This window comes from Salvelinus sp. IW2-2015, linkage group LG17, assembly GCF_002910315.2.
Source record: "Salvelinus sp. IW2-2015 linkage group LG17, ASM291031v2, whole genome shotgun sequence".
NCBI lineage: Eukaryota > Metazoa > Chordata > Actinopteri > Salmoniformes > Salmonidae > Salvelinus > Salvelinus sp. IW2-2015.
This window is the reverse complement of record NC_036857.1, coordinates 27,850,059-27,875,138: the sequence shown is the minus strand read 5'-3', so window position 1 is coordinate 27,875,138 and position 25,080 is coordinate 27,850,059. Positions and strand designations below refer to the sequence as shown.

The 25,080-nt window shown below is 40.1% G+C and overlaps 2 protein-coding genes across 10 annotated transcripts in view; both read left to right on the top strand.

The window, feature by feature from the left end:
* LOC111976429 (homeobox protein Hox-C10a) overlaps positions 1-25,080 on the top strand; it is an 85,010-nt gene that overhangs the window by 15,495 nt on the left and 44,435 nt on the right. For 4 of the 8 annotated variants that reach the window (XM_070448061.1, XM_070448059.1, XM_070448053.1 and 1 more), the window contains exon 1: positions 19,454-19,947. The exons of 2 other annotated variants lie outside the window; for them this stretch is intronic. The gene's annotated coding sequence lies outside the window, so the exon portion shown is untranslated. Of the gene's footprint in view, positions 1-19,453; positions 19,948-25,080 lie in introns of those variants that run through there. 2 more of the 8 variants (XM_070448054.1, XM_070448063.1) reach the window with 1 other exon arrangement.
* Positions 3,993-7,580, top strand: hoxc8a (homeobox C8a). 2 transcript variants are annotated; one of them, XM_024005257.2, is made up of 2 exons: positions 3,993-4,768; positions 5,881-7,580. In XM_024005257.2, the coding sequence occupies exons 1-2, from the start codon at positions 4,333-4,335 to the stop codon at positions 6,216-6,218; spliced, it is 774 nt and encodes a 257-aa protein (XP_023861025.1). In that variant the 5' UTR covers positions 3,993-4,332; the 3' UTR covers positions 6,219-7,580. The 2 variants fall into 2 exon arrangements, with proteins under 2 accessions (XP_023861025.1, XP_023861024.1); XM_024005256.2 differs by having other exon boundaries at positions 3,994-4,768; positions 5,875-7,580.

The following is a 25,080-nucleotide window of genomic DNA, read 5'->3' as shown; positions in this document are numbered from 1 at the left end:
GTTTTCTGTGTTTCTTTTCAGACACGTCTCCAAGTCAAACAAACGTAAATATGCATGCAATCTTACTACCAATTTAGATCCATATGTAGAACTACATATTGGAACTTAAAGCGCACATTTGTGGCGCGTAAAATAGTCAATGCATCGATAATGATGTCAACACAAAGGCAACACGAACCGCGTTTGTGTTAATCAGGAGAGAAATACCTGTAAGAAATGAAATATCCCAATTTCCCTGCACGTTGTGTGGAATATTGGAAGCAGATGGAACGTTTCCTAATCCTCTTTCTAGTATTTGCAAGCAAATCAGAATCTTTAGACTACCACTCTTCAGAGTGTGCCCGTAAGTGGGTTCTTTTTTCTCTCTCGAACAGATTGACGTCAGTTCACCGACACATCAAGGTTGTTACTAAATATGATTTCACAAAACGTTTGTTTTATATTGCGTTGTTTTGATACGAATTATATTTGAATGCATCAATTTAAGGTTACCACTTGGTATGCAGAGGCCACCACATCTGTCCACAAACTACCACAGCTAGTTCGCATTGCACTGCGTAAACATCAAAGACATAGCCTGTAAATCAAAATGTAGCAGTAAAATGTGTAATAGAACAAATAGGAAACAGTCATTACTCATATTTTGGACAAGAAATATAAATTTATTTCGTGACAAAAACCGCAGAAGACAACTTCATATAAAAATTTGGCCAATGTGCCTGTGTCGTCACAGGCCTAGCCATATGTGTCACGTGTAATAATTTATTTTCCTAAGCAAAAATACTAGCAGCTGCTTATGAAGATATTATTATGTTTTTAACCTTTAACCATGTTTTGAGGCTCCTTTGCGTGTGCGTGAAGCTAAGGAAAAAGTAGTTAGGCTAGCAGGAATTCTGAACAAATCTTGTAGCAAACGCTATAGGCATAGTTTAAACCAACTTCTTCATAAGCGAGAGAGTAATTATAATTAATGAATTGTAAGAAACATATTTCGATCCATTCGTCTTGTTTGAAAGGTAACGAAATTAAAGTTTCCTAATGTGAAAATAACTTCACGTCTGGCATTTGTTTCCTGGGTTATTGGCCTAAATTGCCTTTTTGTGATGTTGAACAATATGGACAGGATGTTGTAATTTCAAAGCCCAATCCAGTGTATTTCCGCACAGGACAAAAACGCTGCGTTTACAGCCCTGTTGGAGCTCGGTTGTTTGTCTCAAATGCAGACGAACAAAGCAAACCCGACTAACTGGCTAGACGTCTGGGCTAAATTACTTTATGGTTTTAATGGTGGGACGGTGGGTGATGGTGGACTCGTTCAAAGGGGACTTGCTACAGCTAGTTTGTCTGTTGGGCCCACCGCAAACAAGCCTGCTGCCTTCCCCCTGGGCAGGTCTCTCTGAGCACGGGAGAGTGGGCTATATGACCGCAAGAAGAGAGAAAAGCCTGTTCGTTATCTTAAGACAATCCATATGAAGAGAATGTCAAAAACTATTCTGAGTGGGTCTACTTAAATAAAAGCAAATGCAAAATATTGGAGGCCCTATAAGGATATAGTTTATTTGACAGGTCGTAAAATACATTTTCAACACATATTTGTGGTCCTATATTGATTATGTATACGACTGCATATATTTCTCCCTCATGTAAGATACGTCGATTTGATGATAGCATGCGTGGTGCAGATGAATGTTGGTGATCGAACTCAACACTAGATGACACTGTTGACCGACTGTACTGCTATGTGCTGCTGTGCTGTGGCCTTGCGTGGTGCACAAATAGGGAGTAGGCTAGGCCAACGTCTATAGGTCTACTGATGAAATAAATGCAGCTTTCGTCATTCATCACATCTTTAAGAAAAAGGGTTGAAAGATGTTGTGATATAATTGACTGTCTCACTTGTGTAGGGATGGGTACAGAAGACATAGATTAGGACTTCGTTGAACCTTTTTATGCGCTTGTGGGGAGCCTATTGTACGCTATTTGTAGGATGGGTCAAACCAAAATGAACCTACATTTCCGATTCACATATGTTATGACCTTTCACATTAGTAGAACGTATAAGCCTAATATTTGTAGTTGACTAGAGCTGGTTTGTATACATGTCAATCAAATATCATTCATTATGCGTGGTTATAAACTATTAGCAACGCACCAAGCTTTATGAATAGGWGCTAACATTAGCCGAATCGATTAGGTTGGTTCTGCATATTTGCATCAACATTGAAGGCCATTTAACATTTGGACTAACATTTGAAAACCTACCATTTTTTCACCTTAAGCGCAATTGAAATCACTTACTAGCCACGGTTTTTATGGCAGTTGTGTGGTCTAGTTTTTCTCTGGAGAGGCGTGGACCTTGTACCATAAACCTTGTATCAGCCACCACATACTTAAGAGAGTACCGGACATTTCATTATAAAACAATATAGGCCTATCAGAAATGATCTTCAAACAAGTAAAAATGAACAAACAGAGAACGGATTTACTTCTACAATTGATTGACAAATAACAATAAAGGTTTGAATAAGCATTACCCCTAATACCGATCTAACACTAATACCAGATCCTAATAATAACTCATGATAATAATAATATGCTAATAGCTATTGTAATAATAATGTTGTTAACAGCATTTATAGGCCTACATCAGAAGCATAGTATTATAGTCGAATTGTTTCTTTGTCCTTTTCAGTGCTTTTGTTGTTGAAACAGCAATCAGCATATTTATAGACTGTTACAAGTCTGTAAATGTTCTCTGTGGGCCTTTCATATTTTACGATGACGTGTAAAAATCGTCAGTAACACCACAAAACCAACACGAGCGTGCATTCAGGGAGAGGCCATGCTACAACTAAGCTATACACAACTGAAATAAACACCGAGCTATCGATATCTCCGCTGAAATAATGAGACATCTAATGTAGTCTAATGTAACATTTTATTAACTGAACGTGGCAGATTTACTACTTTTGCTCATAGGTTTAACAGGGTCAGTAGAGTGAGTCGGGTATACAGGCCTCATTTATGTTTGCTCATGCCGGGGTTTCATGGCCTTCTATAGTTTAAGTGCACAAGGGACTGGTAAAGCGCTTATAGTTAGTAGGCGTATAGCTCAAGTATGAAAACTAAGCGCTAATGTTGAGCTACAAGGGTTAGACATTTGAATGGGTTTGTGATTTTGTTAAAGATMCCATTATCATTATTATTTCCATTATCATTATTAAAGCCTTACACATTTGTAGTTAGTTATATGTGCTAGGCCTGGCCTACTCGTTTATAGTTATATAGGCCTTTATTTTTTGTTACCCTGTCATAAATAGCAGGCAGTATAGTGGGCCCTCAAGCAGTGCTATTGTGTATTTATGGTAGGCTAAGCTAACAGCTAACAGCATCCCTTTTAAACCATTATTTGATATAAGGAATGGCTCTCAAACTATATACACGAGGTTACATATGAGGACTTTAAGAACAAAGACTTTTTTAATGTATTTGTTATATATGTGTAGCTTTACAGGGGTGGTCTGGACCAAAAATCGGCCCTAGCATTTCTAACAACCCGGCCCATTCTTTTCCCTTGAGCCCCCCACATGTCCCATTTTTCTACCAGGCCCCCACACTGGACATATTATCTTCCTTGAGGCCCCCATTATTAGCCAGATAATGATTATTCTGCTAAAAAAATCCAAGTTAGACAGGCCCACTGGGCAAAAAAATGGTCCAGCCCATCTGGCATTTGCCTGAAATGCCAGATGGCCAGTCCGCTCCAGTAGCTCTATGTGTCATAGTAATTTGGCCACAAAGATAACTCGAGAGTTTAGCATTTTCACATGGTGATCATAGGCATCATATTGAGCTCCTTTTTCTTGTTGTAGTGGAATGGTTAGTGCAGGTTGTCTATCATGGTGTATGTACACGCTGACCGCTTGGGTAAAAGATGAGTTGGGGGGTTGTTGGGAGGGAGGATTGTGGTGGGGGTGGTTGGGTGGGAAGCTAAAAAAAAAAGAAGGAAAAAAAAGAGACGCGCTTGTGTCTGTGTCGGCGGAGCAAGCCAGATATAACCTTAACACATATCCAAAGCACACGCCATGAGCCGGATTTGAGGCTGAAAAAAGGAAAACTACTGGAGATAGTGAGAAAAACTCGATGAGAAGAGTGTTGGAGCGCGAGAGAGCTGCCTGAGACTGTCTGTCCAAACGGGCAGCGTTTCTCCATCTAGTTCCGGTTTGTCTGTGTTCTGTGTGCGACTGGGAACCTAAACAAAAGGCTGCCACAATCCAGAACGGGGATATTCTACAACGAAGAAACCTTCCCTTGTTTAATGCAAACTAAACAATGAGCTCATATTTTGTTAACCCTCTTTTCTCCAAATACAAAGGAGGCGAATCACTGGAGCCAACTTACTACGACTGCAGATTCCCACAAAGCGTTGCCCGTAGCCACACGCTGGTCTACGGACCCGGGGCAGCTGCATCGGGCTTTCAGCACCCTTCCCATCATGTCCAAGACTTTTTTCACCATGGGACCACGGGGATATCCAATCCTGGATACCAACAGAACCCCTGCGCGCTGGCTTGCCATGGAGACGCAACGAAATTTTATGGATATGAAGCTCTTCCGAGGCAACCGCTTTATGGTACCCAGCAAGAGGCAAGCCTCGCGCAATACCCAGACTCTAAATCCTCTAACGGCTCTAACCCCGGAGAAGGACAAGGCCACTTAAATCAGAACTCGTCTCCCACTATTATGTTTCCTTGGATGAGACCTCACGGTTAGAATTATTTTGTGTACTTTATTTCCCCTATGTGCGAGTAACTATGTGTGTTTGTGCGCGGTGTGTGTTTGTGTGCGTGTTTGTGCGTGTGCCTGCGTGCGTAAAAGCAAAATAAATAATAAGGAATTGAGAATGTAGCCCTTTATATATTGCGTTTTAGTGCAGCAGAATATACAGGTCAATTGATTACATAGCTATAGCGAGTATACACTATAAACATTAGTTATGTAATCTCATATCTTATATAAGGTAGCCTGTAATATTAACGTATAAGCTTCTAACAAACAACTTAGGTTATCATGTAATAATAACCCCCCCCCCAAAAAAAAAAGTTGTCTCACTTGACAGAGGTATTGGTGATAAAGATAATGTTTTTCTGGAGTATATCTGTAATGACAAAAATACAGAAATCCAGCTGAATAAAACAGTTATTTGAATGACTTGAAGTACAACTTGTCCCCATCCCCTGCCATCCTATATTAAATAGAAACCTACTATATGGAGTGCCCAAACATTGTATGACCAAATTGTTACTGTAACAATAAACGATTTGTAATGCAAATATCCTACTTCGCTTCTAAACGTCACTATTCCGCATGCTATTCATCTCTTCACATGTCCTTGCCCTAAACCAAGCTAATAAGATCATGTAGGGTGTGATAGAATTGATCATTTAACACATCATGGACTATCGTTTCAAGTGTTTTTAGTGTTATCTTAGAAAAATATTTTAGGCCTAAGGTACTTCCTCCGCAATCTGCAGAAGAACGTGTATCTATCGTGTGTGTGGCGTGCGCGCGCACGTGTGTGGTTGTGAGTGTGTGAATGTGTGTAGTGCAGTTACCAGTTACATAATTGAAAAAGTAAACGTTACTAAACAGAGCATATTTAAATTATACTACAAAATAATAGACATATGGGAATATATTAGATTTAGTTGTTTTTCTTTGATTTTAAAATATTAATGCCACCATCAAATTAACTCAGGAAAGTCCAGTCTGTGTTTTTCCTTAAGATGCTCAAATTACTGTAGTCCTAGTAATAATATGTTAAAGACAATATCTAAGACATATAAGCTAACCATATTTACTATTTCATTTAAGCACCAGGGAGGCGGAATGGAAGGCAAACCTACAGTCGTTACCAAACACTTGAACTGGAGAAGGAGTTTCTCTTCAATCCGTACCTTACACGCAAGCGGCGGATCGAGGTGTCCCATGCCCTGAGTCTCACCGAGAGGCAGGTCAAGATATGGTTTCAAAATCGGCGAATGAAGTGGAAAAAAGAAAACAACAAAGACAAGTTTCCGGGCCAGAGAGGAGAGGCGGATGCCGAGGTTGAGGCTGAGGAGGAGGGCAACGAGGACGGTGAAGGGGAAGAGGGGGAAGAGAAAGAAGCGGAAGAGAAAGAAGCGGAAGAGAAAGAGAAAGAGGAGACCAAGGAGTGATTTTATGGTCTTTTTATGGTTATATGGCAGAAAAAGAGAAAAAAAGAGGAACCATATAGACGATGAAAGGAGAGAAGGAGGCAGAGAGCGTCAACTTTATGGCCACTGTTTTATTAGTCAACAAGGGAAAGGGAGAAAAGATCCCACAGATATTGCTGGAATACTTATGTATCTATTTCTCCCTCTTCACGATGAGTTATATGGATGCAAATTAGTTATTTTGTAGTTTTTTTTTACTTTTCCTTACAACATTTACATTCGGCAATATTGCATTTAGAAAATGTATCTTATACGTGATCTCTGTATGGGTTAAGTTTAAACGCATGTTTAATGGAGTAGGCTATAGGCCACTTTAGATAATTTATTTGATAAAAATCGGATTTTATGTAATCTCCTAACAAAAGCATAGCCAAACAAATACACATAGGCAGACAGGGCAAGGTCCAACAAAACTTAACCAATGCCAACTAATCCTGTAAATAGAATTCAAATTCACAATGGACAAATAGTTGCCATTTAAAATCGTAAGCAAAATGTAACTAAACAATATGTTTAATGTTCAATGTCATGACAGCAGTGTGACTTCCGAGGAAATAACATTGACTAGCAGGCCCATATGTAAAACACATTTTATTGTTCTTTTCAGTTTTTTTGTATTATACTTCATTGTCATTTGTGGTGAATAGCCAAGACAAGGATATTTAGTTCTTACTTCAGATATGATTTTGGTAGGATTACCAGGGACATGCAATCGTTTTAAATCCTTAATGAAGATGCTACCTAAACCTGGGGAAATTGCAATAGAGATTTATAAATAGAGATTTCATATGATATTGTTTTTATAGTGTTATATTAACGTTATATTATTAAGTTATGTATTATTTACCCAATATATACCTATGCTTGTTTAAGACAATTTGTGAGTCTTAGGAAGACAAAGTTAGCTCAAAGCCAAGTAACCGATTTGGCAAGATTGTACCAGGGCACTACCTACTAAAACAGAACTTTGCCTTTTACTGAATTTGTATTCCATAATAACGGCACTGCTATGTTTAGACTAAAACCTATATTTCCCCCAACAACTAAAACTGCCTATAGAAAACGGACATGACTGTGTATGATAATAATACCTGCTACAATTAGCCTACAAGGATTTTAAAAAGTAAGGCGTGTTATTTTAATGTGCTGGTGATAATAGCGTAGTTTTTTTTGCACTGAATATAATCTTTATGTACGTCTTGTTATATTATTGATGTGAACAGTATGCTCGTTTGCTGGTGTTTCTCACGTGAAAGACGGAATTGTGTATCTCCGCCATTGTTGTTAACGTAAAAATACGAATAAACAAGATGGCTCACCATCGTACCTCTTTTTTTATGGCCGTAAGAACTTGTTAACTGAATGACTGAATGACTGAGCATGTCTAGGATACTGTTTCTATGCTGTCTGTCTACGCTACAGGGAGCAACCCACCATGTACATACGGTATCTATGCCCTACAAAAGCATTTTAGATAAATGACACACGATCGATTGTTAGAGTGCCGATATCCATTAGACATTAGATCTGATGCAACTATTGACACTCATGGTAACATTTGACTTGAAGTTGCACTTGCAGCCTAGCATGTTATTCTATAGTGTGCGTCGTCGACGACCAGAAGCTTCTCGGTGTCACAGGGCGACTGCAGAAGTTAGGCTATAGGGAATGCAATAGGATACCACAGTTGACTTCTTTCACAGTGTAATGGTGGAAACAGACAAATCTGCACCCCATTAGTCACTGATATAATTACGACGTTGTTACATATAGTTACAATGTCATCACCACAGCCATTGAAATGATCAGTTACTATGCAGTTTGTGGCTACTCAATGTGACCCAAGTAATACAAAGATTTGATAGATTCTCAAATTGATTTAGAAATTTGTCATCATATTTCAAATTGTTTTTAGAGATAGTTCTTCAGTACCATGTACAATCAGATTTGTTGTTTTATAGGTCTGTTGGAGACAGTCAACAATCTCAAAACAATTGTCTAATGTTATTGATATCAGTTGAAGCTGTATCAATGAGTAACGATGTCCTGTTCAAAAGCAATCATACTATATAATGACAAGTTGACATTTAATCTTTGACGTGACCTTATATAAAGTACATCCCTGAAATTAATTATGAGGCACAATACTAGCTTTTTTAGGATAAGGAGAGCCTCTCGTATGATTTATATAAATTCTTGTAATGAGTAAATGGTGAAGTTGGCTTCAGGGGGGATTATAATGGACAAAGGTATGGGCCTGTTTCCCTGCACACCCTTTCTTCCCAGCCATGTTGCAGCTGCAGCAGAACATGTCATATAGTGGTTGACCATTAGGCGGTGCAAGCCAGTAGTTTGGCCAATGATGCCTATTTGTGTACATTAGTACATAACTTAAAAGAAAAGAAGAACACTTATGCTCACTGCACTTACTGAGGTTAAATATCGTCTACGGCCTCAAAGCCTTCGTCAGAGCTTTCAAATAGATAAACATTAGATACATTTACACATTGCTACATACACTATCTATACACAAGTATGTGGACACCCCTTCAAATTAGTGGATTCGACTATTTCAGCCTCACATGTTGCTGACAGATGCCTAAAATCGAGTGCACAGCCATGCAATCTCCATAGACAAACATTGGTAGTAGAATGGCCATACTGAAGAGCTCAGTGACTTTCAACGTGGCCCTGTCATAGGATGCCACCYTAGGATGCCACCTTTCCAACAAGTCAGTTGGAAATTCCTGCCCTGCTAGAGCTGTCCGGGTCAACTCTAAGTGTAGTTATTGTGAAGTGGAAATGTCTAGCAGCAACAACGGCTCAGCRGCGAAGTGGTAGGCCACACAAGCTCACAGAACGGGACCAGCGAGTACTGAAGCGCGTAGCTCGTAAAAATTGTCTGTTCTTGTTTGCAACACTCACTACCGAGTTCTAAACTGCCTCTGGAAGCAACGTCAGTACAAGAACTGTTAGTCAGGAGCTTCACAAAATGGGTTTCCATGGCCGAGCAGCCGCACACAATCCTAAGATCACCATGTGCAATGCCAAGCATCGGCAGTAGTGGTGTAAAGCTCGCCACCATTAGACTCTAGAGCAGTGGAAACGTGTTTTCTGGAGTGATGAATCCAGTGGCGGTCGGTGCCATTTAAGATGAGGGAGGACAATTTTTTTTTCTTGAGCATGTTTTACAGTACATTACAGTTTTTAATGTCCCGTTGGTAGGATATACAGTACATGCTTGTAGTTAGTCTGTATTACTATCCAATGATTATACGTTGGCTAATAGGACCGAAGGTAAAGGCAAATTACCCACTCCCTGTCGGTTATCTGGAGTAAATCCCTCACGTCCAACTCGTTAAAGAAAAAAAAGTCTTTCAATACGAGGTGAGTAATCGCTGTCCTGATTTCTAGAAGCTCTTTTCGGGTCATTAGTGACGGTGGCAGAAACATTATGTACGAAATAAGTTACAAATAACACGAAAAGACACACACAAAAGCACAGTTGGTGAGGAGACCGTAAAACGGCAGCCTTACTCTCCGGCGCCATCATTATTATTTTGTAGATAATGTTTCTGCCACCATCTCTTATGACCGAAAAMAGTTCTAGAAATCATGACAGCGATTACTCCAAGCACGCAGGGCCAGACGGATTACCAGGACGTGTACTCCAAGCATGCGCTGACCAACTGGCAAGTGTCTTTACTGACATTTTCAACCTCTCCCTGTCTGAGTCTGTAATACCAACATGTTTCAAGCAGACCACCATAGGTTACTAAGGTAACCTGCCTAAATGACCACCGACCCATAGCACTCACGTCTGTAACCATGAAGTGCTTTGAAAGGCTGGTCATGGCCCACATCAGCACCATTATCCCAGAAACCATAGACCCATATCAATTTGCATACCYCCCCAACAGATCCACAGATGATGCCATCTCTATTGCACTCCACACTGCCCTTTCACACCTGGGCAAAAGGAACACCTATGTGAGAATGCTATTCATTGACTACAGCTCAGTGTTCAATGCCATAGTGCCCTCAAAGCTCATCACTAAGCTAAGGACCCTGGGACTAAACACCTCCCTCTGCAACTGGATCCTGGACTTCCTTACGGGCCGCCCCCAGGTGGTAAGGGTAGGTAACAACACATCCACCACGCAGATCCTCAAAACGGGGCCCCTCAGGGGTGCGTGCTCAGTCCCCTCCTGTACTCCCTGTTCACTCATGATTGCACGGCCAGGCATGAATCCAACACCATCATTAAGTTTTCTGATGACACAACAGTGGTAGGCCTGATCACCGACAACGATGAGACAGCATATAGGGAGGAGGTCAGAGACCTGGCCGTGTGGTGCCAGGACAACAACCTCTCCCTCAATGTGATCAAGACAAAGGAGATGATTGTGGACAACAGGAAAAGGAGAACCGAGCATGCCCCCATTTCCATCGACGGGGCTGTAGTGGAGCAGGTTGAGAGCTTCAAGTTCCTTGGTGTCCACACCAACAACAAACTATCATGGTCCAAGCACACCAAGACAATTGTGAAGAGGGCACAACAAAACCTATTCCCCCTCAGGAGACTGAAAAGATTTGGCATGGGTCTTCAGATCTTCAAAAAGTTCTACAGCTGCACCATTGAGAGCATCCTGACTGAATGCATCACTGTCTCTCAAACATCTCAAGGATGATCAATGGAAACAAGATGCACCTGAACTCAATTTCGAGTGTCATAACAAAGGGCCTGAATACTTATGTAAATGTGATATTTCATTTTTTCATGTTTAATACATTTGCAAAAATGTCTAAAAAACAGTTTTTGCTTTTTCATTATGGGTATTGTGTGCAGATTGCTGAGGAGTTGTTTTTATTTAATCAGCTTTAGAATATGGCCGTAATGTAACAAAATGTGGAAAAAGGAATGTGGTCTGAAAACTTTCCGAAGGCACTGTCCATAAAAAAAACAATCGAGTTGCAGGAGATGTATCGCAACTCTCTACCCTCAGAAAAGGTCAGGTTTACAGACTGCTTCTCACCTTATGGTTATACAGACTGGTTTCTCAGAGACAGCAGTGACTTACTTCAGATTTATGTGTGACCACGTGTGGAACATTGGAATTTAGATACTAACTCTGTGTTTGGACCATTGGGTTATGGACAGGGGTGAACTGGCCTTCTGGCATTTCAGGCAAATGCCATATGGGCTGGTCCGTTTTTAGCCCAGTGGGCCTGTCAAACTTTATTTGCTGTTGTGCAAAATGATCATTAACTGGATAATAAGGAGGACCTCAAGGAAATAATTTGGCAAGTTTTGGGGCCTTTGAGGAAAAATGGGCCGGTGTGTTAGATTTTTGGTCCCAGTTCGCCCCTGGTTATGGATGACGGTCTACATGGTTCTATGAATACAGGGACCGAAGGTCCAACAGTAGGAAAGTAGTCATCTTTGTTCATCAGTGGTTCAGTACATAGAATCATAGCAAATAATAGTACTGGTTCATCAGAAACGGAAATTCTTATTTTGCTCTGTTCCCACCCCCCCACAGACACAAACACAGACACACGCACACTACAAATTGAGAAGAGCACAGGGTCAGCCGCAGTGTAGCATGCCAGGAGCTAGGTAGGCCCAGGACTCAAACCTTTGGGCTACCAGCATTGTGTATGCATGAGGTGAATGGGTCATACAAACTCAGAAAATAAAAAAAATCCTCTCACTGTCAACTGCGTTTATTTTCAGCAAACTTAACATGTGTAAATATTTCTATGAACATAACAAGACTCAACAACTGAGACATGAACTGATCAAGTTCCACAGACATGTGACTAACAGAAATGGAATAATGTGTCCCTGAACAAAGGGGGTCAAAATCAAAAGTAACAGTAAGTATCTGGTGTGGCCACCAGCTGCATTAAGTACTGCAGTGCATCTCCTCCTCATGGGTTTGCCAGTTCTTGCTGTGAGATGTTACCCCACTCTTTCACCAAGGCACCTGCAAGCTCCCGGACATTTCTGGGGGGAATGGCCCTAGCCCTCACCCTCTGATCCAACAGGTCCCAGACATACTCAATGGGATTGAGATCCGGGCTCTTCGCTGGCCATGGCAGAACACTGACATTCCTGTCTTGCAGAGGAAATCACGCACAGAACGAGCAGTATGCCTGGTGGCATTGTCATGCTGCAGTCATGTCAGGATGAGCCTGCAGGAAGGGTACCACATGAGGGAGGAGGATGTCTTCCCTGTAACGCACAACGTTGAGATTGCCTGCAATGACAACAAGCTCAGTCCGATGATGCTGTGACACACCATGACGGACCCTCCACCTCCAAATCGATCCCGCTCCAGAGTACAGGCCTTGGTGTAACGCTCATTCCTTCGACAATAAACGCGAATCCGCATTCCTTTTTCCACAAGCCTACAAGCCCTCAGTCCAGCCTCTCTCAGCCTCTCTCAGTCTGAGCACTGATGGAGGGATTGTGCGTTCCTGGTGTAACTCGGGCAGTTGTTGTTGCCATCCTGTACCTGTCCCGCAGGTGTGATGTTCGGATGTACCGATCCTGTGCAGGTGTTGTTACATGTGGTCTGTCACTGCAAGGACGATCAGCTTTCCGTCCTGTCTCCCTGTAGCGCTGTCTTAGGTGTCTCACAGTACGGACATTGCAATTTATTTCCCTGGCCACATCTGCAGTCCTCATGCCTCCTTGCAGCATGCATAAGGCACGTTCACACAGATGAGCAGGGACCCTGGGCATCTTTCTTTTTGTGTTTTTCAGAGTCAGTAGAAAGGCCTCTTTATTGTCCTAAGTTTTCATAGCTGTGACCTTAATTGCCTACTGTCTGTAAGCTGTTAGTGTCTTAACGACCATTCCACAGGTGCATGTTCATTAATTGTTCATGGTTCATTGAACAAGCATGGGAAACAGTGTTTAAACCCTTTACAATGAAGATCTGATAAYTTATTTGGATTTTAACGAATGATCTTTGAAAGACAGGGTCCTGAAAAAGGGATGTTTATTTTTTTGCTGAGTTTAATACTGCAGTGTTGGAGACAACAACAACAACAACAGGAGAAGTCTGTTTCTCCCATATCTTGAAGAGAGATTTAATTTTTGTTTACTATGAGCAAATCTGTTAAGGTGTCTAATATCTTTGCTACCATACACTGTTGTTCACCTGCCTTAATCTAATTTTCTAAAAGAAAGATAAAAGCACTTTAGCAGAGCTAGGTTTTCAATTTTCTTAGCAATCTCCCCAGGCAAACTATCGTAGGGCGGTGTGACTAGAACACACACACACATACACAGACACATACACTACCGTTCAAAAGTTTGGTGTCAGTTAGAAATGTTCTTGTTTTTGAAAGAAAACCAKATTTTTTGTCCATTAAAATAACATCTAATTGATCAGAAATACAGTGTAGACATTGTTAATGTTGTAAATGACTATTGTAGCTGTAAACGGCTGATTTTTAATGCAATATCTACATAGGCGTATTGAGGTCCATTATCAGCAACCATCACTCCTGTGTTCCAATGGCACGTTGGGTTAGCTAATCCAAGTGTATCATTTTAAAAGGCTAATTGATCATTAGAAATTCATTTTGCAATTATGTTAGCACAGCTGAAAACTGTTGTTTTGATTAAAGAAGCAATAAAACTGMCCTTCTTTAGACTAGTTGAGTATCTGGAGCATCAGCATTTGTGGGTTCAATTATAGGCTCAAAATGGCCAGAAACAAAGAACTTTCTTCTGAAAGTCATCAGTCTATTCTTGTTCTGAGAAATGAAGGCTATTCCATGCGAAAAAATGCCAAGAAACTGAAGATCTGGTACAACGCTGTGTACTACTCCCTTCACAGAACAGCGCAAACTGGCTCTYACCAGAATAGAAAGAGGAGTGGGAGGCCCGGTGCACAACTGAGCAAGAAGACAAGTACATTGGAGTGTCTAGTTTGAGAAACAGACTCCTCACAAGTCCTCAACTGGCAGCTTCATTAAATAGTACCTGCGCAGACACTGGACAGAAGAACACTGCCTAGAAGGCCAGCATCCCGGAGTCCCCTCTTCACTGTTGACGTTGAGACACACACACACACACACACATCCTTTTAAGATACAACTTTATTGTATATATTCACATGTCACCAAATAACTGATTAAAACACACTGTTTTGCAATGAAGGTCTACAGTAACCTAAACAGCACCATGGTGTATCCAGAGGACAACTATTTCACATCTTCCTCTGGTTATATGGACTTCAATACAAAACATAGGAGGCTTGTGATTCTCACCCCCTTTCATAGACTTACAGATTAATTATGACAACTTCCGGAGGACGTCCTCCAACCTATCCGAGCTCTTGCAGTATGAACTAACATCTTGTCCATCTAGTACTGAAAGCATAATCTACAGCTAGCTAGCACTGCATTGCATAAAGCAGTGTTTCCCAAACTCTGTCCTGGGGACCCCAAGGGGTGCACTTTTTTGTTTTTTGCCCTGCACTACACAGCTGATTCAAATGATCAAAGCTTAATGTTGAGTTGATTATTTGAATCAGCTGTGTGGTGCTAGGGCAAAAAGCAAACCGATTTTGGGAAACACTGGTKCAAAATGTGTTGAATAGTTGACTCAAAGAGAGAGAAAGACAATAGTTGAACAGATTTGAACAAAATAATTTGTGCCGAAATAAAGGAGATGCAGAAAGAGAGCGAAAGAGAGAGAGAGAAAGAGAGAGAAAGAGCTAGCTATATTTTGTTGTATTTTTATCTTTCTTAGTTTACCCTTCAATTACTTAACTAAAACAGCTCATTTAGCCTACAAAACAGTCTGATTCAAACAGAGGAATGCTATTTCTGTTAGCTAGCTTTCTATGGCTAACCAACACGCCAACTCTTCCAAGTCAAGGTAAGCTTTCAATTTTATTAATGTATTGACATCGGGGCTCGCCGGTGTAACTGCTAAACTGCTTGCTGCACACTTTACTGCGTGATTGTACACATGGATTYGATTGTGGGTTTACTAACACCAGAGATGTCCAGTATTCCTGTTACATGTATTTGAAATACGTATTTTAATTACTTCTGAGTATTTTTTATGTTGTATTACACTGGGCTAAACTACACTCCACTGTATTTTGTAACAAGATACTTTCGAAAGCTGTAATTTGTATTTTCGATATACAAATTCTTTATAGCATTTCACAGTTTTGTGGCCCCCTTTCACCCTACATTGGTCTCAAAAATCGGATGGCACTATGGTGTGATAAGAGCTTCTACTAAATGAACTAAATGCAAATGTACATTTAAAAATTAACAATTGCAAAGCATGCTGAATATTACTTTAATGAGCTCTGCCCCGAAACAAGGGCAATGAAAATACCCAGTGTGCTTTGCAATTGTTCATTTTCACATACATTTACATTTTGGTAATTTTAAAATGCAAATGACATGTATTTGAATTAAAAACAATACTTTGCAAAAGCATTTTAGATTTTATTTTGATACTCTTTAGGGTTTTTTGTAGTTCTATTTTGTAATTGTAATTTGTCATCTATGCCCGTCCCTGACTAAAGCGTTAGTTCTAGTTCATTGGCCAAAAAGTTAATATGGTCACAACGATGTAGGTTGTGTAGTGGTTAGCGGTTATGGTATGAAGGTTTGGCTTGGAGAGATTTATGCGCCTGATCACAGACAGCTAGTTTGTTATGCACTGAAGTCCACAAGCGAAGGGAAAAGGTGAGAGGAGGAGAGCACGTGGCTGCATTGAAAGTGAACCGTGTGTGCGGTGTATTCATTCCGCTGATTCTGTTGCAAAACATTTTTTAAACAGAGGCACATGAAACGAAACGGGACCTACTTGAATTTGTCCAATAGAAACTCTTGTTTAATGATTGCACTCCAGATCAGCTAGATGCAGGCAAGAGTATGCAAGGTGGTATTGAATGGGTCACTGTCTGTCACCTTTATTACTTCAAGTTGTCTCTTGACCTGTGCACCTACGTTTTAAACTTTAATTCATAGGCTAGGTTGCAGAAACGTCATGATGGGTATAGGGAAAATGTGAGTATCATGTAGTAGCCTAAACCTATCGATGTTACATTGATCTGGGTGAATGGAATATGAATGACAGTCATCCAACATGCTGTAATAGAAATAAGGTTCCTAAAAAAATCATCCTCCCTAACCTTTAACGGCACGAACTGTCACTGACACACACACACACACACACAAACACAGGGGTTAGTTTGGAGCTTGGGGTTTTGGCCCTTTGCTATTGTCACTTCCGTATTCCCTATTCTGCACATCCTATTGGCACACAGCTCTGCTTATGACTGTTCCTTTGCAGCTTTGGTACTGTCTGCGAGGAATAGGAACCGCCCCTCTCACCAAAATGTGTTTAAGGTTTACTTTTCATAACAGAAGTACTGTTATAAGAGGTATTTGGGCATATACTGTGAACGAGAAACCTGGCTATCTTGAACTATATGTTACATGTGGTATTTAGTTCGTCACTGTGAAGTCATAGCAGCTTTTTATTGTGACTGGAACGCTTGCTATTGGAGCAGAATACAGCCCATGAAGTCGGCATTTCACATTGATGTAAACAAACCCCTTACACACTACACCACAGTAAATATGCAATGTGAGTCATTGGATCTATAAAATGATACAAGTTATGACTTGTTTGACATGGTTTGGAGACAATGAATTGCTTATTCCAATTAGCCATACATTCAAAATATTCGGCTCAGGTTTTTCGTTAGGGGTCAAGAAACAGGCCACATTCCTCAAAATCTATGACAGGATTTTGTAGATTTGAACTGGGGAAGTAAACCACAACCTCGATGATAGCTATTGAATCACATAAGATTACATTTTGTTTACCTTAATTAATCGCATGTCTATGCGTCAGCTCAATAAATATTGGGTCTGAAACAGACAAAAACAACTGTCCAAAACACAAATTTGGTTGTAAAAGTTATTCAGTCATTCAAAATGCCTTTTAAACATTCTAAACGGATACTTTACGATGTATTTGCTGTGTTGATATGCTTCTGTAAATCGAAATCAACTGAAGAAGGAGGATTATATTTTAAAGTGGGCCTATAGAGTAGACTATTCTTTTTAAAGAAGATGTTTACAAAGCTGTTGCATTTCTTTCTAAGATCAAATAAAATTCTCGAATGAAACAGCTATTGATTAAACTTACACACATTTGAATTTTGAATCTATTCTCTCAAATCAGTGTCAAATCTTCTGGATTGTCCATTCCAAAAAATATCACAAAAATATAGGCCTATTGGTGTCWGAATTTTTAATATCCTACTAAATGGCTAGTCCTTACGTGAAGTTATTTTAAAACTATTATTGCCTCCTTGTAGCTTATTAAAAATACAGAAAGTTTCCGTGCAATTAACAATTATCCCGAAAGCGTTGACTGACCGTGGGGCTTGTGTGTATACTTTTAACAGAGGMTTGACATTCTCGTTTAGGTTTTAGGTACCTGCTGTAAACTTTATTGGTGGTATAAACGGAGCTAGCCGTTTCCGGAAACACAGTGTTTCTCTTTTTATAGTGTGCAATGTCGACTCATCCTGCTACACCCAGCCCAAACTGCTACACCCAGTATGCATGGACAAGATCCAACTTGCCTCGGTGTATGTATATCATTTATTTATATCTTAATCATAGCTGTGGAATTCAAAATATGATCTATCTTTATCATATCTCATAGAGAGACTAAATGATTGCCTACTTTGTCTATGCTCAAAGACAGGATTCGACCTATTTGGAATGACAATAGGAGGACAGCACATTTGCGCATGAACTAGGCTATTACAACAGAAACATGGAAAATGTCGTAGGGCTGAAACATTTAATCAAATATTTTTCGTTTTCAAAAGGAATAGCCGTAGTAGACRTACAAAACAAACATGTTTTTCTCCGATATTAAGGCGTATTATTTTMAATAGCGCTAGTAATTTAATTGAAATGTCACAACGTCTGGGCTAGATCTTCCCTCGTCGCTCATCTTAATTCGAAACTTTTTTAAATGACAGTATCCTTATAAAAGAGGTTTGGCGACACTTCTTTTGCTGAAATGTATCTAGCCCTGTCGGATTTGCAGTTGTGCGATTTATTGCAACGTTCTGTCTAACTTTTTCTGTTTAACTTTTGTAATTAATCTTTAAAGCTTTACCACTCATATATTATGTGTGTTGTTGGTGAATGAAAGGCTTAAATCAAACTCTTGGTGAGAGAAATCTGTAACATTTATCCTGCTTTAAGTATTCCTGAGAATTTTAAAAACGATAGCTATTGTTTTCACACTACATAGGTCGTTGTCGAATAGCGTGGTTTCTTTCGCGGTATGAGGCCTATCGTTTCTCAACGTTGCTGACAATAACTGAAGGTGAACTGTATCTATAACCACATAATTTCTATACYTTTTTTTTCTCCAACCAAACTCTAATAGAAACGTCTGCATGACATGAATTATAGTCTCGTCACAGTGTCCTTTCTGTAAATTATAAGTATTGTAGGCCTGCTCATATCTTTGAAAACATCGAGGAATCGAAAGAATTGAACCTGAGCATACACATTAATTCTAGTAGGCCTATATTCTTAGTATGTCGAAGATGATGATGATTGAGGGGCAAATGGACTCAAATGATCTCTCCTCACCTATTGGGATGTGTGTGTGTGTGTGTGTGTGGGTGTGTGTGTGTGGTTGTGTGTGGTGTGTGTGTGGTGTGTGTGTGTGTGTGTGTGTGTGTGTGTGTGTGTGTGTGTGTGTGTGTGTGTGTGTGTGTGTGTGTGTGTGTGTGTGTGTGTTGTGTGTTGTGGTGTGTGTGTGTGTGTGTGTGTGTGTGTGTGTGTGTGTGTGTGTGTGTGTGCGTGTGTTATTCATGGCCAACAGTCATATTGGTGGATCAATTGAGAGATTGATAGATAAAGTAACATATGGGGGAATGCTGTCATATCATTGCTTTCGTTTTGTTCTTTATAAAAAACAATATTTAGGCCTAGAGAATTGTATCCTCAAGAAGGAGAGAGAAATTCTAGGGTGTGCAACACATTCCTAGTTGTTTAGGGGAGAAATTTACAGCTGAGTAATAAAAGTTTACGACTCAATCCATTCAGGGATTGGTTGCAGCGAGCCACGTGGCACACCCGCTCTGTGAACATGAACTTTATGCCTTTGTCTATTCCTCGGACCTGACGTAATATCAGCAGCTCTCTCAGCAGGGGCATAGAAATGATTTCGCCAATAGCGTATTTTCCTTCAGTTTAGATTATACAATAGTCTAGTTTTTTMATATGGAACGCGTTTCGTCAAGGCTCCATCCCCTTCCCGACGTGCTCCTGCATGCTTCGCGGTCAGAAATGGCTTCACCACACTCACCGCCTATACCAGCCCCTGTCTAGAGTATACCCCAGAGGAAGAACAACCCAACCGTTGCAGAAAGAGAGATAGAGAAAGAGAAATCAGCGGACAGTAAATGACGCGGTGTTTACATAATTGTTAAATTCAGCTTTTTGCTTTTCCATCCATTGGCAGATTTGGGGACGTTTGCTACGCTGGGTGTAGCGGTGTAGAGGTCTATTCGTCAGCATCACCCCCATACCTTTCCGATGGGCCAGCGAGCTTGCGTCACCGTCACTATAGACAACCGGGAGAACGCAGACGCGGGTAAGAAAGCGGTTCCTTCCGTGATCCTTCCTCACTGGCTTGACTGTTAATGAACTGAACCGTATCTGTGAGAAGGGGGATTTGAGATGTTATGCCATACATGTTATATGGTGTCAGATATCCTAAGTGAGGGCAAAGACATTGAATATGAATGCTATTGATCAAATCAAAGTTTATTTGTCACGTGCGCCGAATACAACAGGTGTAGTAGACCTTACAGTGAAAAGCTTGATTTTGTGTAGTTTGGATGTTCGTGACCTGACCTGTAGGCTATTGTAACCTCCGTTATTTCCATAGGCCTATAGTAGGCTACTTCCAAACTTTGATAGTGCCCTGTTCAGAAAATCACTGACACACCATCTAGAATTAGATGTAATCATCAATTATTCTAAGGTGTGGTTTGTTTATCGAAGGTAGCTTCCCTTGAGTGTCTTAATAGTGTGAGATTATCCACTGGGGGGCCGCGTTGGTTTGTGCTACAGTTTTAATCTTTATTTTCCATTCTTTCAGATTATTTATATATTACATTGAACCGTGTTTTGGGCCCTCCCCATTAGTCTAAGTGACCTTTCTTCTATGATCTATTCTAATTGCTGACTGCATATGTAATTATCTATAGGCAACATTAGTTGCAAAGAAAGATGGGTGAGAGTATATATATCTAATCAATGTGAAAAGTCAATGTTAGATATTGTAGTATTGTACTATGTTACACGCACACGCACGCACACACACACAAACAAACACAATACTGTTGTTCACTGATACTAACAGTGCCCCCTTGTGCCCACCTCTTCCACAGCGGAGGTGAGAGGTTGTGTGGGGGGAGTGATGGGGTTGGTGACCGTTGGTCGGTGGTTGGTAGTTATGCAGGCTATATGCCACATTAGTGCGGAAACAGTTTAATACATAAATGAAATATGCCGATAGAAACYTGTCTGAACATGTCATCGGGCTCCCGAGTGGCGCAGCATTCTAAGGCACTGCCAGAGGCGTCACTACAGACCCTGGTTCGATTCCAGGCTGTATCACAACCGGCCGTGATTGGGAGTCCCATAGGGAGGCGCACAATTGGCCCAGCGTCGTCCGGGTTAGGGTTTGGCCGGGGTAGACCGTAATTGTGAACAATAATTTGTTTTTAACTGACTTCCTTAGTTAAATAAAAATAGTCAGGCACGAAGCTTGGAACATCGTCTGAAATATTTCAACCTTCACGTGTGGCATGGGAACCATTTTGAATTGATGTCTGTATTGTGAGACGGCTTAAACCTGTAATTTTCTCATACAATAATGAAAACAGCTGTACACAACAAATGTAAAAAATGTAATTATATTTATTGGAGGAACACCAGCAACASCAAACATGGTCAAAATCATAATACTAATATAACTATAAATCATAATCACAATAATCATCATGATCATATTTCACAACAACAATAATTTGCACACATAGGGCAAGATGTTTACTTCAGAAATCTATGCCCAACTAGCCTAGAACTTGCGCGTCGATCGGATTGCTAAGGTTTACTCACGAGCTTTGTTACGCTTTATACACGATCTTTTACGCATGAACATCATCATTGTTGGATTCGCCAATTGTGTATACTGTGGTCAATGGAACGTAGGCCCTTTCCTGTGCATATTTTGTTGAATATTAATTTACACAAAATTAACATTGAATGCATGTGTAGTGATGGCAAAGCTGTGAAAGTGTGTGTCTGTCTGTGGGGGCGGGGGGGTACATATTGTGTATTTAACTACTTTTTTCACTGTAAATTAGGCTATAGCCTAAAGTAAAAACATTAGCTGGCAAAAATGCACATTTGATTTTTCCAAATCACTTCAGATATTGTGTGAGGCTAATTGAATTTAGACAAAGTGAATAGGCCTGTCGCAGGTGCGTTTGAGTCGTACTAGCACCTCAATGAGATTTTGCTGCAGGTCATTGTGCGGGAACCTTTTTCCAATGGTTTCCTTTTGCACTTTGTCGTGTGGGGTGCACCTTTTGCAGCTCTTCGGGTTATCCTTGAATGAGAGAGAGAGAAAGAGATCAGTAAAATGAAACACAGAAGTCATGTACTGCCAATATGCGAAACATGTTTCCCCAATCCATCGTAACTAACTTTGCACTTCAAAACCTTCGTACAATAACGAGTGACCCAACTCAATCGTAAAAATGCTACGAATTTAGGATTTTCCAGATGTAAGTTTGCAGATACATAGGCCTCTACAAACACGCAAATTAAGAAGGAAATAAATGATGATTTTTATGCTATATTGATACACATGAAAATAATGGGCATACCAAATGCCTGCGGTGTATTTTTTCCTGGGGTTTTGAAACTTGCAATAGGGCCAAGCGCTGTTCTTTCAAACTTTTTAATGTCTAATAAACATTGCTATTGAATCATAAATCAATTTTACAAGAAGATATTTGCCAATTAACATGATTTACGATGTGTTCTTTTTTGTTGGTCTCCTTAAACAGCCTCTGATTAGCGTAGTGCGTAACATGCATGAAGCATAGCGCCTAGACCTAATTTGTAAATTGTCCGGAAAAGGTGAACGTCATTTTATAAAAGTTTGTTCAAAGCCAGCAATGAGTATGAATTCCTCATTGTCAAGTAAGAGAAAGCTGATACGAAAACATTGCTTCCCGACCCACATGATCAACACATGTCCATCTCTGCTTCAAATTGTTAAACGTGGCAATCTGAACACTGTAGGCTAATGTAGCCTAGATACTATGTGTTAGCCTATGTTGTTACAGCTTCAGATATACACAAATTATAATTCAACCCAGTGCAGTGAGGGGTTAGCCTACCATTATTAGGCTTAATTGGATTGTTCTGGAATTTCTACAACTCCTGATAATAATAATATAGTGTTTGGTCAAAAATAGTCTTATTGTTAGTAGTAGTAGCAGTAGTAGTAGGCCTAGTAGTAGTAGTAGTAGTCGTCGTAGTAGTATTCTAGTAAGCTACACGCATAGGGGTAGTCATAAAGTGCAACAGTGCAGATGTTCGTCTTCAAAGAAATTAAAGAAATACGTGCCAAACGGGCTCTTTCCTCTCTGCTTCAAAAGCTGAGATGAGCCCACGTCATTTGTCTTGAGGGCTGCCAAAACACTTATGTCTACAGCTCTTTCTCCCAGCTCACATCACTATACCGCATACCAACAGCTCTTGTGCATTATGCAATGGAACTACCACAAACTCCATGATATGAAAGTACAAATAATCCATAGTGGCTTTATAAACAACCATGTCGAATAAGGGATCAAACTAAGATGTTGTAGCCTACAGAGAGGCATAAAACGTGAAATACCAAATAGAGCATATAGCGTATAGTCAAATAGTCACTGTGGTTCGCTCTCAGTCATCTCATCCGTCACAGTTGACAACACGTTGAAGTACGTGATGATGATACGTTATGAATATTGCTGATTTCAGAAGCGCGCTCGGCTATATGGTTCTCATCAAGTGCTAGAAACCCATACTTATTTTTGGCTTAGTTGAGTGTCGGAGGAGAATCGTAATTCTATTCGCAGAATGGGGATACAATTTATGTAGGCTGGTGAAATGTAATGTTGTGAGCATAAGGAAAGCATCTTCACTACATAGAACATTTCAAGTGAAGGATATAGGCATGGGCCTATATACCTAGTTTCTGAGAGTTATGACGCACTTTCAACTGACTTAAATGTTGTCAAATGGTTAACACCATAACACACATGTAATAATGTTTACAATTAGGCCTAGAGATTTTTAAGACATATTCCTTCTTGTTTTTCCTATTTGTGTCATTTTTGTCAGTCTGCGGATGTCACATATGGCGGCTAATCCAGTGGGGAACATTTATCGCACAACGACGTCCTCGTCTTTCTTTCCGTCCTAACTTTTATTGCCTGTTTTAGAACCGACAACAGAAGCCCAGCAAAATAGACCTACTATGTGCAAGTTAAAGATTAGTTTTATTGTAGGCTGTATAGGCCTACGCGTAGACATCCCCTTGTCAAATACATACGTATGTCCTACATTTGTGGTTTCAATAATGTGAATTATGTAATTGTTTTCAATACTATACGTTATTACTATAGATTATTGAGAAAATATTCAGATCTTTAGCTAATATCGTTCTCTAACCAACGTGTTGTTATCGAATAGCTTGAAGGTTGTTTGAACAATCAAACGAATCCATCTGAATTGATTTACATGTAGCTGTGTGTTGAAGCGGAAGCTAGTGGAAAAGGGTTTGCAGTAGGCTATTGTTGACTGAGTTTTTCCACACATGGAGAACAAAAGCATTCAATGTGGAATATTCATTTTTGGAATAACAGTTTTGTCGAGTTTGTACCTCAAATTGAGTAGCCTACCTTATAGATAGGAGCCCACTTTTTTTATCCAGGTTGCCATTCATTGATAAATTACTCTTGTCAGTCATTTTAGACAATAGGATACCTAACGTTTCCACAGCTGACTCACGCACGAGCATATGTCCCAGGCCTGCATAACACACCATTATAGATCTATAGCTAAAGCACTGGGTTATTTCAAAAATATCCACCTCTGTGTACGATGTACAGCATACCGTCGACACTAAAATTCCAGTACTACCATTAATCGATGTAATCATTTTGTGAAGCCAACTCACATAACTTATATTTTACGCAATTTGGCACTGATATTAAAAGTATTAGGTGAGAGTGGTCAGGTAAACAAATACCTAACTCTACATTTATAAGATGTGATTGTATCCGTAAAGGTATCGCCTACCATCTCAATAACAGTGCTTTGTGGATACATATCCTCTGACGTAGCCTGATCAATTCTCTACTCACGGTTGATTGCTGGGTTTTCAGGAAAAGTGTTCTAAACGGTTACCACTTAGGCTAGTAACTTCAAATACAATTGAACACTATTCTCTTATTTTTTTTCTTCTTCTTGCGTTTATAGTCCAACGCATTCGTTTCAGAGGCTCGGGATTTTGTCGTTATGTAGGCTATACACAGTTATTTGTTGGTGAGCTGAGAAACTTCACTTGGTTTTATTGCCCTTCACAGAAGAGACCCTAAACGCATTCTTATCACCACCGCCCTTCCCCCTAGCAATCGGAATTACCCGTTAAGAG